The following is a 14,735-nucleotide window of genomic DNA, read 5'->3' as shown; positions in this document are numbered from 1 at the left end:
AGTTCTTTAAAGTATAACATAAGCTGCCGTAATCTTTGTATGTGAAGCGATGTTTGGTATTACAGATAACGCTGAAGAAAATATTAATAAAAGTATTATTTAAGTATACTGTGTCTGAAAAAAAAAAAAAAAAATAGATTGCTAGTAAATTGTGCACTTCAGAAATTCATTTATTACTAAACTTTATATGTTAAATACACTGTTAAAAATTTTTAATTAATCTTGTTTGTACTAAAAGCATTATAAACTGGCCAGTGTATAATGTAATCTGTTTTGTATTGCCACAGAATTTCTCTCAGACAATGAAACTAGTGAAATACTAGTCCAATAATATTCAATTTGTATTTTTATAAGAATTATGTTTATTACTAGGCATCTATTTACGGCTACTTAAAACTGTACAGCTGGTTCTAAGGAAAGCAGACATTTTTTTCTGTTAATAAATGCATTCGTATATATGAGATCTCTTATTATTTTTTTTCATTTTTTTAGGTATTAACAGCCTTTTATATAAAAAAAAAAACAAGTTTGCTTAGATGTAGCTATACAAATAACGTGAAAGTAATAATACATTTATTCTTATCAGTATTATAAATATGATGTAGACAATTAGCTCAAAAAAATAGGAGTGTACAATCTACAATTTTATATTAAAAATAAAAGTTGTTTTAAATTAATTTGGTTAAATGTTCTTACTCATTTAAAAAAATTATGATCTACTTAAAAATAAGGGAGACTTTTTAAACAACTCATCGACCTTTAACTTAAACAATTCACTCTGAATTGGTTCATTTAACGGACACAGAGGATTCTTGACTACATACTCCAAATAGACCTAAAATAAGAAAAGTTATCATTTACTAAATTGAATAATAATTATTATTTACTTGCCTCTCTATAAAGCTGTTGTAACAGTTCTCTGACATTTTGAGAAATGTTATCAGTATTTAATACAAATTTCAATCCAGATGGTGTTTCGAGATAATGTAAAGTATATTTGCTAGTTTTGTAATATAAAAATCCTTCCTTTGTATCCAATGGTGATATTTTATTCACAAATGATTTAATGGAGAATAGCATTCCATACATTAATTTTGCTTCCTAAGATCAATAGCTGTTACTAATTTAGACAAATTTAGTTTAGTAAAAGTAAAAACTTTTGCATATTTTAAATGGAAATAAGGTTAGAAATAAAAAATCCATTTATATTCTTTTCAAAGATGGATATTCTTACCTCTTCCTTACTTATTCCAGACTTATTAAGCCTATTCCATTCGCCATAGTACAGAAGCTGGCCAGTTTTTGAAAAAATATATAAATTATGTATTGTCATGTTAAATCTAACTTGTCAAAAAAATAGATTTGATTTTAAGGGTACTGACTATTGACTGAGGCAAGTGTGTGAAATCTGCACTACCGACACATTTTCAGCTTGAATAAATTACCATCAGATGGCATTGCTTGTACCATATAATATACGCGTCACACATTAAAGACATACCGCTCTTAATAACATTACCAAGATGAATTATTTTCTCATTGATTAGATAAAATAAATGTAAATTAATTATTTGAAAGAAGGCAAACGTTAATAGAGGATTTACTTATTGATTTTTGCATTGTGATTTATTTTTCTTTAGATTACGCACAATGGCAGAGGATAATATTAATAAAGATCCGCAAATCGCATGTAGATTACTTCGATCCATCTGTTTATTTCACAGATTTACTGATTGATTATTGCAAGAAACAAAATTATCTCAGGAAATTTGATATAATCAGTAAAAAAAATATAAAAACCTTGTACTGTACTACATTTAATCGATCTTTAAAGCTGATAAATTTCGGCCTCTTAATTCAGCGTACAATGACTCTTACGTAAAAAACGATTAGATTTCCGATTGGCGTTGGCGGGAGTAGGATATTGTATATTATAGAGAGTATGGAGACAGAGATAGAGCAGCAAAGGATCAATAATGGGGCGATTTTCAGAGTTTGGCACGATACAAGATTTATTTTATTAAATTGAGGGCGGGTGCTAATAGCGAGACCTAAATTAGTAAATCGTCGCTTTTATCCTCGAATTAATTGAGTAAATTTGTTGTTCTCTCTCGTGTCTCCCATTTAAAGCCAGGGGCCGCGGGGCTCGCCATTGCGTCGACAATGCAAGCTATCGACAGATACCGAGTCTTTCCTTACCAGTGCTTGCAGGGTACTTTTTTTCCTCGGCATTCGTATCCTCGTCCTTACCAATTTTGGCGGGTTTGGAATTATCAGCATATATGGCACTAATTGAACAAGTGTAAGAAGAAATATGGCGGTGAACGTGGATTTGATATGCGGCCCACTGTTTGGGGGTTAGCGTTCGATCAAAGCCAAAGAGTTTGATTTATCTTGGCGCGAGCAGATATATCCAATAAAACATCGGGCATTACCGTGCCAGTTGAGAATCTTATTTACTATCGTGGCGTGTATGAAGTGGATGTCGGAACGCGCGGTTCTTGATAATGGGCTCGGTCAGATTATCTTGATATCTGGGTTTATACAGTTGTCGTTGCTGTCTTGTACCAGGAAAAGTGTCAAAAGCGATCTCTGCCCTTTCAGTCGAAGACCTTCTCGTCCTTCTCCTCTCGACATTCGGATCTTCCACGTAATAAAATCACCATGAGCGAATCCAGAGGACGACCATCGAAGGTTAGTACGATCATCATTTAACACAGGATCGTTTTTGCGGGATAACTGGTTTATCGCGATTCACGCGCGTCGTGACAAATCCTACAACTACAAGAGTAACCTTGTTTTCGCCCGATAGCATAGCAGTCGTAAATCATAAACGATGGTGATTATAGTTGCGCGTGGCGTGTTCGAAGTGTTTGTTGAAGCGAACGATGTATAGTTGGTATTTTTAATGTGATGGGTAGGGTAGGGGAGGGGGGGGGGGGTAGTGTGGTAATGTTCAGTGCAGTGGTCGCTGGTCAGTACAGTATCTGCGGCTGACACGGCGTTTCTTACGGTATAACCTGTCAATGTCTACCACGATCTTTCGATGATTGGAAACCAAACGAATTGCGTTTGCTTTTGTGTACCTAGTGTTAAGTGCTATCGTGACGGGAAAGACGCGATAAAATACCGTTAAGAAAGAGAGCATCTCGTGTCTCCTGAGAAATATCGACTTTACCGTCGTCCGCGAAAAATTCCCACTTTTAGCGTATAAGAAGCACACCGTGGCCGGCCTTATCTCTTTGCTGCTTATAGCTCGACTAGATTAAACTAGCAATGCTCGTTCGTACTATTAGACTTGGTAGATAAGTTCTCTGGATGCTGCTTCTTCCTGATCTTGTTACGTAAATATCAGGGGAGGTTAGTTTCTTATGTTTTGATGAGCGCTACGAGCCGCGCGTGTTATTTCGCCGTTTCTCTCGAATTCCAGTGCACCATCTATACAGAGTTTTGTCTTCGCGTTTTTTCGCCTTTTCTCGGTCCTGCGATAATTTATATGATGCAAATATGACACGGAGCATGTTATTGGCAGGCAAAGAGGGTTTCTCTGGGGGTCGGAGGGGCTTTGGTGGAGCTACCAGCCGAACGAGCTGGATGGGCCAACCCAGTCGAGTTTGTTCTATCCTGCATCGGGTATGCTGTTGGCATCGGCAATGTTTGGCGTTTCCCTTACCTGGTCTATCGTAATGGCGGCGGTACGTATACACACAGCTCTGCTCGCCGTATACACTTGATTGAAAAATATCAGATATTTGTAAATATCAATATTGATCAATTTCGTAATTGAGTGGTTCTTATCGTTTTTCTTTCCATTCTTCTTCCTCGGAACAAGCTTAAAGTCTGCTGAATCTCGTAGAATATCACTTCTAAACAGGCTTGTCGGATGAGAATGCTCTCAGCAGCGAGACATCGGGTAAAGTGCACGAAACAAATCTAAATCCGTATTTCTCCAGGCTTTGCATCCTTTAAGATGTTAAAATAGGATATATATATATATATATATATATATCTGCCTCCTTGTCATGGGCCACGGGGTCACTGTAGTCACTAATGCTGTGTATTCGATTCCTTCTGTCGTTGTTTGTTTCTGAATTATACGGGCGACTGTCGTAGGTGCGTTCCTCGTGCCGTTTACGCTCATGTTAGTCACCATGGGGGTGCCAATTTTTTATCTCGAGCTGACGATCGGCCAATACACCGGTCTGGGGCCTTACGAGGCCTTTGCAAGGATGGCTCCGGCGTTCAACGGTCTCGGCATTGCCACTCTCGTCGTTATTGGTCTTGTCACCGTTTACTACATGGTCATCGTAGCTTGGACCCTTTTCTACACCTTCGCATCTTTCTCCAGCAAGCTCAGTTGGGCCTACTGCGACAACGACTTCAACACCAACAGTTATTAGCGAATACATAACTTAATAAAAAATAGGAAGGTTGTTAACAATCGAAACTTAATAATTTAGCATTCCTTTATGTTGACTTCATGTAAGAACTGACGAAATTAAATTTTAACAAAGTCTAGCCAATTTAGATAAGAATAGTCCGTGCTACCTAAGGTTTGAAAATTAAATTGGAGTTTGAACATAGAAAATTATACTTCAAATAATTTTTAACGCAGTTTCCTTATTTTTCAGCTTTTACAAAAAATTGATACTCTTTAACCTTTTGTATCGTTCAATACAATTGTAATAAGAAAAAGTAATTTTCCAATTTTTATATTTTACGCCATCCCAGTTATATTGACAAAACGAGTTTACAAAAATATTTGTTTAAGGAATTATTGAGATTTGTCAAAAAGTACAATATTCCAAGCTTATAAATCCCATTGAACCCTCCGCACTCCGCTGTTTTCACGCAGGGAACATTGCGTCCCCTGAGAGAGGTCAGAGCGGAGTACAAAGGGTTCAATTTCAAACCTTCGGTGTCACGGCTTATTTTTTGCAGATGCTACACCAAAGCACCAAAGAGGAACGCGAAAATTGTATAATTTTCGATCTCTAGCAACCACCTAAGACACGGTTTAATAAATTTTCAGCATCACCCATATAAGAAATCTAACACAATTACAGATTGCTACAGCGGACTTCGCGACATGGAGTGTCAGTCGGAGAACAACTTGACGATATTTTTTAACAAATCTTGCAATCTCATTCACGATGTTTGCGCCGGATTTGGATTTCAAGATGGCGGTAACGTAACTCACTGTTTCAATCCAGGGAATGCAACGGCCCTTCGCCATCTTTACAAGAGAGTCCTGTCGTCCGAGGAATATTTCAGGTAATTCAGAAGAACGGAGGACGTTATGTCCTTCGATTTCCGAGCTAAATCGCCAAGGTAAATGTTTGCTCGTCGAACATCCTATAGACCTTAAACTATATTGATCTTACACCGTATGTATACATCAGACAATTCCTGAATAAACGTCAGGCCGATCGATGAGACGGCTAATTATGTTAGAGAAAAGATGTAAATTCCAGAATGTATTTTGCAGCGACTACGTCCTGGGGATTCGCGGTGCAACGTGGGAAAATTTTGGAGGGATTCGATGGGAACTTTTCGGGTGTCTCACTCTTGCCTGGATCATCTGCTTCCTCTGCTTGGTGCGCGGGGTTCAATCCATCGGCAAGATCGTCTACTTCACCGCCCTCTTTCCCTATTTTGTCCTTTTCGCTCTACTAATTCGTGGCAAGTATAACTTTGCGATTCTCTAAAGTTCAACTTTATGTTTTAGGTAGCGAGAAAGGATTTTTATCCCATGGACGAAACTTTCCCAGAGAGTAGAGAAGAATTAACAAGCTAGAGATAGTTCTTCTGGATACATGATATAAGTGGGGATTTAGCCGCGCATGCAAAACTCCGACTCGATTTCGCGTGATTATATTTATGACGTCGTATCGTAAATCGCGTTACGATCAAGAGTAAAACTCGAGCGTCGCGCGTGGTCCGCGAAGACAAAGTTCCTTTGTACTCTTGGTTCGTTCGTGTCTATATATATATATATATATATATATATATATAAACACGGATATATTCGTTTCCCGTAACTATATATAATATATACATCGGTACTCGTATAATCCGCGCATTTATGTGGAGGAATTTGAATAGACCGAATGGCAATGTCGAAGCATACGGTGATAAATCCCGACAAAAAGCATGGACGCTCGATATAGTTTCGACGGTGTACTTTGGCGATACGAAGCAGCGGTAGCAGCAGATATCGAAGGATCGAGTTTAGCTGGGAGAGTTTTCGAATGCTTCCCGGCGATGGTCCCGAGAGTTAGTGTTACAGGCTCGAAGAAGAGGGGGGGGGGGGGTAGCTCTCGGGTGTTCCGGATAGATTGGGGATATTTTGTGTTTCCTAGGGCAGAGGAAGGATCGCTGATAGAGTCTTGTCCATTTTTCGTGGATTTCTAGAGGATCCGATCCGATCTTAGCAACGAGTCTCTTCGCGAGCGTTACGAGGAATCGTGTTATCTCGGCGTGGTGTGTCTCCCGTGTTCGATCCTCCGTAGGAATAAGAATCCGCACTTGTGGGATGCGATAAGAGTATCGACTCAACGAGACAATTGCGCAGGTGTTACCCTGGAAGGTGCCAAGTACGGATATCTCTGGTACATCACACCCAAGTGGTCCACCCTGAAGGACGCCAATGTCTGGGGAGACGCGGCCTCTCAAATCTTCTACTCCCTTGGGATTGGATGCGGCTCTCTTGTTACTCTCTCCAGTTACAGTACTTTCTCCAACAATTGTCATAGGTAAGTCTTCACACGTACCGAATAATCCGTTAACCTTTCTGTCCTCAGGAATTCGATAAAAGGCTCCCTCATTCAATATAGCTTTAGCAGCGTGTCAATTCCTGCCACGACACGACGCTTACCTTGTATTAATTCTCTCTCTCTCTCTCTCTCTCTCTCACACTCTCATTCTCACTCCAGTCTCCTTCTTCTCACCTCATCATTACCGCTCGGTACAACGGAAGATTCATCATTTGGAGCAGCAACGGCAGCAACATTTGCATTTTATCGCGGAGGAGACTTAATTTGCTGTTGAATACTAGCGCGCTGTATGTTTGTATACGTGTATGTGCGTGTGTTGCGCCTACTGATTTCCTCTCTGCGATTGCTGTGTACAAACGACAAATGCGCGCCTCAACGTCAAGCAGATCGAAGCAATATGACAAACTGAACGGCCTGTCAAGGACCAAACGAAATCAATCATGTCGGCTATCGGCCATAATTCGCTCGATATACGATGGCCTTGAGCTTAACGCCAATGGCCCAATAAAAACACTTTTCGAACGTCGTTCGGTCCTGGAAATCAAGTGATGTGCCATCGCTCGATCGCTCATTTTATTATGGACATCTGACTATTTTTACTATCGGTTTTCATGTCCCTTCGACATTTATGCACCGCGAGACACCTCGCGAACGAAATTTCTATTTCTAGTGTATATACTATTATGAAACAAAAGAGATATTAGTGGAGATTGTAGGAGAGAGGGGTGGGGAGGGAAGGGATGAAAGGGGTGGATTGAAACATTTCCGTGTATAAGGGATATCGAATTTCACAAGATTCCAATTGATTGTCGAGTAAAGTCACAGATGGGCTAATAAAAGTCTTATCAGATCCCAGAGAGTCGGAAGAAAATAGACTGGCCGACTTTATCATGGCCATAAAACCCGCCAATTTTTATTAAGAGTTTCCACGAGCGTTTAACACCCCCGCCCGCTACCAAGGTATAACATTTTTTTACAGCTGTGCCTCTTTTTTTCCTCAGGGATGCCATCTTCGTCTCCCTCACGAATCTGTTTACCTCGATCTTTGCCGGCTTCGTCATATTTTCCATTCTCGGATTTTTGGCGCAGGGATTGCACGTGCCTATAAACGAGGTTGTTGAAAGTGGTGCAGCTTTGGCCTTCATCGCTTACCCCGAAGCGGTAGTTCGAATGCCGCTACCTAATCTCTGGGCCATTTTATTCTTCTTCATGCTGTTCATCCTTGGACTCGGGAGCCAAGTAAGATCGCACTCTTCGGATATTCACCTGCGGCATATACAAAAATACATTACATGCACATGGTCGCTTTAAAGCAAACTTCCAAAACTGCTGGATAATTAGTCGATTCGTTGTTACATTGATACTTGACAACAGTGCGATAAATCATGGATAATAGTTGGGAAAACGGACGGGCAATAAATCCAGTTTAATAATGGGTAACGGGTGAGGTCAGTGAGTGAAACAGTAGAAACTTTCTACTTCCGGTGGTTACAATATTAATAGTGCTGATTTAAACAGCGCGCCGAGTTTTACACGAGCTTTGATTTAAATTCCCACTGCGCATAACTAAATTGAATGTTTAATAGATTAAATGAAGCTTCGAGCCGCGGCCCAGGCATAGCGGCAGCTCAATTCCATTCACCTGATAATTAAATGAAAGAACTGCAAATAATTCGATCCCATGGTATTTTCGACCGCGCGATTCAAGAGAAACTCGCGCTACTCGCATTCCAAGCGCAAACGCCTAAACAGATAGAAGTTGCGCTTGGATAAATGATGAACGCTCGCAGTGAGAAAAGCTCTTTCCTCTCTATTCTCGATCAAAAGAACAACTATACACACACACACACACATATATAAAAGTACATGGAGAAAAAGGGAGTAAGAAGGAGAGGCAACGGTACGAAGAAGACACAACATGTACCGCATGGTAGAGAATATTACAAGGCTGTAATGAATTTTAGGTCCGATTCATACGCGTGTGCCGCATCGCGGTGAAAAAGTCAAGTAGCCAGACGATCGCTCCGCGTTATACTTGGTCTTTTGCAGTCTTCCCGGCCCGTATATCATACACACGCGCGCACACACAGACACAGCTCCGCACGCTGCTCTCTTTTCTCCTTCTCTTCCTGGCGCTGAAAGGCAAACTACGAAAGGGAAGGACCACCGGCAAGGATCTGTTGAGCAAACAAAAGAAAGCGAGATATGAATGGAAAGCCGTGCGTGGTTGCATAAAAAATAGGCAGATGGATATATAAAAAGAATATAGGGGGGAAGGAGAGCAGCGGTGCAAGGGTTTGACGGAGGCCAGAAGGCAGGAACAAAGGGAATAACACGAAACTGGCTAGTAGGTACATAAAGAAGAATAAAGAAGTTGGGGAAAGGTTTAGCGCGAGGATAAAGGGCTGAAAGTGACTCTGGGCCTGCGGTTGTTCCGATAATTAAGACATAGTTGAAGGAGAAGGTTGAGGTAGGAAGGATTAGGTTTGCACGTGTGTGTGTGTGTGTGTGTGTACGTGCGTACGTGAGTGGGGGCAGGGCTATAAAATGAAATAAAGGCCGGGAGTAAAAGAGGAGAGGACTGGCTCATGGGGTTGGTCGGTTCCAGGGTCAACTATGGGTCGGGTCGTTATTTTTTACGATTCAGTTCGCAGGCGTGCAGGCGATAAACACGGCCATACTGGACGTACGTCCGGATTTGCAAAAATACGAGGGACTGGTGATACTGGGCATATGCACCTGCTGCTGGCTACTGGCAATCCCGATGATATTCGACGGTGGGATTTACCTGTTCACGCTGATGGACTGGAACACCGCCTCCTGGGCTATACTATTGATCGGCGTCGCCGAGCTGGCTCTGGTATCCTGGTGCTACGGCTGCAACAAATTCCTCCGCAACATTGCCGAGATGCAAATGAAGTTCGGATGCGTGCTCAGAGCCTACTGGTGGCTCAGCTGGGTAGTCCTCGCGCCAATCACTGCCATGGTAAGTGCTTACCTCCCCGAAAGCCCCCTTCGGACACAGACACGAGGAAAAAGCGGGACGTGTGCATGCGACTGCACGGGCCCGTCCAAGGCCAACGCCGTACGGCTCGCTCACCGCTTCCATCGGCCAAATTCCATCGCATCCTAATACGAAAAACCCTTTAACTCCCGATAGTACGTTAAACGCGGTAATAACCGTGCGTCGAGTATGAAATTCACGAGATATTATATTATTGCAGGAATTTAAAGCAGTGTGTTTGGTGCTTCATCATCGGAACTCGAGCGTATGGCCTTTATCGTGGGTTAATTTTATCGGACTTAGCAAAGCTTTTACAAGTGCTTATTAGGAATGATAGCAAGTTCAAGTCTGGGAGATTATGGCCAACCAAACACATGGATTATGGATTTGACTGTTCGGCCAGCCTACTATATAGAGGCAGCTCAGTTTCGAAGCTGCTATCGGATCGAAAGGCTCTCTCGAGACCCCCAGAGCCTTTCTCTACTCGTCCCTTTTGTCCTATCTCGCTTTTAGCGTAGTCCTATCCGACCAGCCATCTACCACCCCCCCCCTCTCTCTCTCTCTCTCTCTCTCTCTCTCTCTCTCTCTCTCTCTCCGCAATACTATATCTCGATTCAACTTTAAAATCCCGTTTCCTCCAATCTCGCGCAACCATTGTCGCTTTAGCGCTACAGCTATTTCTCATGGACGCGTCACGTTTCTACTGCTAAATTATTCAACAATCTCACCTCGTCGCGCTTTGGCCAGCAGCAAATCACGATCTGTCCTGGAGAAATTTCGCGCTACTTAGTCGGTTTTTCCTCTCCTGCTGTGCCGTGCAGCAGCCCCGAGAGTTTATTGCCGATGAAAAATGTAGGTCGTGGCTTTCGCATATTGAATTTTATTTGCTGTACGGGCTTGGCGATATGTAACGCGAAAAGAGGCTTACGTAGCGAGAAGTAAGGCAAATCTCTCTCTCTCTCTTTGCGCGAAGAAGCGCCTGCCTATTCCCCGCGCAAGTAAATTTCTCAAATGCTATTTTTTACTGGGACACAATTTAAGCTCGCGCGCGCCATGTTAAATTTATTTATATTTATGATCGAGGTGATTTATTTCCAGGAGGAGGAGGAGGTGGTGGGGAAGAAGAAGGAGAAGGAGGGTTATCGTTGCTTTGTATTTAGTATGTAAACGCGTGCCAAGTATACACGTACATAATATACTACACCTGTGAACATTTCCATCCACGTGTATCTACAGTGCGTAATACGTAGCAGTGTGCAAGGAAGCTGCCGCTATATTCGCATACCATACATGGACAAGTTGACTAATGCTTCGAGATACGCGGACACACCTGAGTCTTTCTCTGTGTAGGAGCTGTAGCCCTATACACGTATAGCTTGTGCTTGCAGCAGCGCACAAACACCAATACCCTCAGCCATTGGCGCGCGCGTTGGTCTATACTACTAGTTCTCCAGTCGGAGAATACGATCGTGCTAACGAGGAGGCACCACTCGTTTTCTCGCGCACTTTTTCATGCTTATAATATCCCTCCCTTTGTGTTAGCCATGGCCCTTGTCACGTCCCATTTAACGTCGCGGAGTCGCAGTCGTTACGAAATAAATGATCGCGTAAACCCTGCGGACCGAGCTCGAAACTCGGCCTTTTTCACAATACCACCACCTTACGAGGCGTCCAGCTGGTACGGATGGGTTTAAAGCAGCCCCGAATCTATAGAACAACCCTTCGAATTGATTACCGCAAGGAGCCTTTATTTAACTGTAACCTATATATATATATATATATATATATATATACGTGGAGAAAAAGCAAGGTTCGCATCATTTCTCAACCCTTGACAACCACTTGATCGAGTTAAACGGGTATTGTTATTCTGCGGTGGGGGAAATCAATTATAAAGCTTTATTCGTCCAAGTTATTTCCATCGATGAAAATTATCGCGGGAGATATGGATTTTGCCCGGTCTGGCCGTACATAAGCTCGTACTACTGGGGATTCATTTATTATGAATATTTAATATGATTTGCCGAGGAGGTATTGGAAATACCCTTAAGGATCGTGATGTAAATAACGTTTCTTATTTTCCATCTTCAGGGAGTGTTCGTGTATCAGATGTACACCTATAAACTGGCGAGCTACGGGGATTATGTTTTCCCTACTTGGGCGAATGCGATTGGCGTACTGATCGGAGTGACGACACTGGCACCACTGCCCATCTTTTTCGCTTATCGCCTCTACAAAGGACCGGTCAGTATAGCACATTACTATGCATGTATATATGCACTCTCTCCTATATTGAAACGCTTTAATAATGCTTTTAATTTTTTTTTCAAGCATACACCATTGCTGTATATTCTATATATGGGCTTGATGATTGCTTCCATTGTCAATGGGCTTAGTGCTGGCAGTAAAAGATCCTTAGTCATAACTGTACAGTTTGCAGATGGCATTACGCTTTATTTTCAGTGTTCGGGGGAAATGTGGCTCCCTCGCAAAATGTACAATGATTGCATCGATATAAAGCTTTCGCCTCTCTCCTGCTCGCACTCCCGATGTCCGCTTCGTATCTGTGTAACGGCGCACAATACGATAAAAGATGTAAAGGATGACGACTGTTTGTTATATTTTACTCGATACCTCCCTCCGGTCCTTGAATAGTAAACGATCATCCCGGGCGATGCTTGGAAATCCATTCACGTTCGTTTGATCGATGAGCAGTGAATTACGCGTCAAAAAAGTCAAATAGCCAATACTCTAAATATTCTGCGGCCTCTTAAAACGTGAGAATAACGAAAAGAAAGGGGGAGCTATGATGGAGACGAGAAAATCTTTGCGTCTCGGTCCCCTAAGTATTCTTAATGCTAACGCTCTGATACTCTGAGGGAAAATAGCTCGCTCGTCCCTGATATTCGAAGGTACACCAGATAAGAAGGGGAGAACATCATTAATCGGCTCGAACAACGATCCCTTCTCTAATAACTCAGGGGCGATTATTGAAGAATAAGAGAAGGGTGACTTTCTAGCAACCTGTTGATCACGATACATTTATCGTGTCTATAACTGGCCGCGCCAATACATCAAATTTCTATAACTTTCTAACGTGATTGTCAAATGGTATATATATATATATATATATATATATATATAGTACATGCTGCAACTCCTAGAATGTTCTCCTTGTCATTTGATTTAATTCATTCGGCAGTGATATACATATATATATATATCTCGAGCCGTATTTACCACGGAGGAAACCGCGTTTAGCAGGAACTCGGACCGTGCAGTGGCATCGTGACGTAATTCCTGGCATTGGTTCGATCACCAATTTTGCAATGGCCTGGTGCGACGCGGCAGCGTCGACCATTGGCGGCTGGCCGCCACTTTAAAACTTCGACCTTATAACGTATAAAATCTCGCCAGGTCTCGAACGTCTTAATACAAGTTTTTCCACGCTACGTAGGTAATCGTACTTTGAAACGAAAAGTTTCACCCGCGCTCCATTGCTCGCATCGCACCTATTTCTCCTCGCCAAAACCTTCCAACCTACCATTCAACTCCCCCCACCCCCATCCCCTTGACCGCTTCCGTTTTGTGTTACCCGATAAATTCACCATTACTCTTATCTCCTTTCCTCCTATTTTCGTCTTGCCTCACTGTACTTCGAAACTACTTCCCAGATAGAACTGACAGCTCCAACCCGAAAAGACGGACTTTTCGCGGATTGGATGGCTCAGTTGGATGTGATAAAGCTCATTGTGCTCCCGATCCATCAAATTCCAGCAATATTTTTCAAACGAATTAGTTTCCAACCAAACGAGAATGTACTTCTCGAAAAAATCAATCGAAGAACACGATTGCAACAGGGAGCTGACGATTTTTGCATCTCGTGACGTCACGTTCGGGGCACACCCAATATTCTTGGCAAAACTCCGCTGTTGCACAGCCATTGTCAAATTTTGCTTGGAAAATTTTCGATATTCTCCTGTATATATAGTTCCGCCTCTCATTTCGCCTGCTTCTTTTTTTTAGTGCTTTCTTATTCCACCTTGGATTCCTCTCTTAAACACAAATGTCGATAGCGAGGCTTGAGTAATATTGGGTTATTCAGTACTATAATCCGATGTATATGAGCTGTCTCGAGGCTCGTGATGCAAATCCAATTTCTCGGCGCTTTCTTGCGCTCGTGCTTTACGCCATGTGCGACTCGTCTTTCCAATGTGTTTTTTCGAAAGAAAAACAAAGATAGGATGGGAGGAAGACAAACCGTTAACGGCCTATCGTAAGGTAATGTATTCGCTTAAGCTGCTTTAATTAATAAGATCTTTATATTAAAGAGAAAAAAAGAAAAGAAACTTAAAAAGGAGAATATGGCGTTTGCAGAGTGCTGGTCTCGGATATCCGTAAGTATTCTGGGTTATTATATGTATAGACACGGCATTCCGATTTCTCCCAGTTGGCGTGCCATGGCAGAGTTTGTGACTGGTGGAAGGTTCATGTCAATTATTTAGATAAGGGAAGCTACGAATTGCAATAACGACTTGACTTTAGACGTTTAATTATCCGCAGCGGGATTGGAGTTTGTTTCGACCATCGGAGAACTGGGGACCAGCCACGGAAAAGAATATCCTAGACAGTGACAGCGCCAGCACAGCAGTTGTCAAGCCTACCTATGCCCAATCCGACAGCCCCTAAGGTGCCTATATTTTATAGAAATAGCTGTAAGACTAATAAACTTAATTGTTTTTAAGCTAATCTGGTTTCTCTGAATCCCTCGACTCAACGTTTTCTCCTATATATATATATATATATATATATATATATATATATATATCCACGGAAATTTCCCGTACTCGATGATTAACCGACACTCTGGAAAAATGTCAATTTAATTGAGCGGAATAAGCACGTTCGTCCTACCAATTTTACCCTTAGTCTGTAATTAATTATATAAAATACTT

General features: G+C 41.9%; 2 protein-coding genes across 7 annotated transcripts; one reads left to right on the top strand and one right to left on the bottom strand.

Annotated features, from left to right (window-relative positions):
* Positions 1 to 118: 118 nt before the first annotated feature.
* On the bottom strand, positions 119 to 2,327 carry Bet5 (blocked early in transport 5). Of its 2 annotated transcripts, XM_066726404.1 has the most exons (4): positions 2,200 to 2,327; positions 1,235 to 1,291; positions 892 to 1,101; positions 119 to 835 (listed from the first exon to the last, which is right to left on the bottom strand). In XM_066726404.1, exons 1-4 carry the CDS (start codon positions 2,278 to 2,280, stop codon positions 710 to 712), a joined length of 474 nt encoding a protein of 157 aa, XP_066582501.1. In that variant the 5' UTR covers positions 2,281 to 2,327; the 3' UTR covers positions 119 to 709. The 2 variants fall into 2 exon arrangements, with proteins under 2 accessions (XP_066582501.1, XP_066582502.1); XM_066726405.1 differs by lacking the exon at positions 2,200 to 2,327 and having other exon boundaries at positions 1,235 to 1,375.
* Positions 2,328 to 2,559: 232 nt separating this feature from the next.
* On the top strand, positions 2,560 to 14,524 carry LOC136773050 (sodium-dependent proline transporter-like). 5 transcript variants are annotated; one of them, XM_066726398.1, is made up of 10 exons: positions 2,560 to 2,694; positions 3,533 to 3,695; positions 4,114 to 4,392; positions 5,067 to 5,274; positions 5,489 to 5,682; positions 6,575 to 6,755; positions 7,778 to 8,015; positions 9,424 to 9,762; positions 11,872 to 12,024; positions 14,344 to 14,524. In XM_066726398.1, exons 1-10 carry the CDS (start codon positions 2,665 to 2,667, stop codon positions 14,467 to 14,469), a joined length of 1,911 nt encoding a protein of 636 aa, XP_066582495.1. In that variant the 5' UTR covers positions 2,560 to 2,664; the 3' UTR covers positions 14,470 to 14,524. The 5 variants fall into 5 exon arrangements, with proteins under 5 accessions (XP_066582495.1, XP_066582494.1, XP_066582498.1 ...); XM_066726397.1 differs by lacking the exon at positions 14,344 to 14,524 and adding an exon at positions 12,112 to 14,333; XM_066726399.1 differs by lacking the exons at positions 2,560 to 2,694; positions 14,344 to 14,524 and adding exons at positions 3,028 to 3,360; positions 12,112 to 14,333.
* The last annotated feature ends 211 nt before the right edge of the window (positions 14,525 to 14,735 follow it).

The sequence above is a fragment of the Prorops nasuta genome, unplaced genomic scaffold (genome assembly GCF_024137725.1).
Source record: "Prorops nasuta isolate Cenicafe-Biocafe unplaced genomic scaffold, Cenicafe_Pnas_1.2 PNAS00004, whole genome shotgun sequence".
Lineage (NCBI taxonomy): Eukaryota > Metazoa > Arthropoda > Insecta > Hymenoptera > Bethylidae > Prorops > Prorops nasuta.
This window is presented reverse-complemented; position numbering and strand designations above follow the sequence as displayed.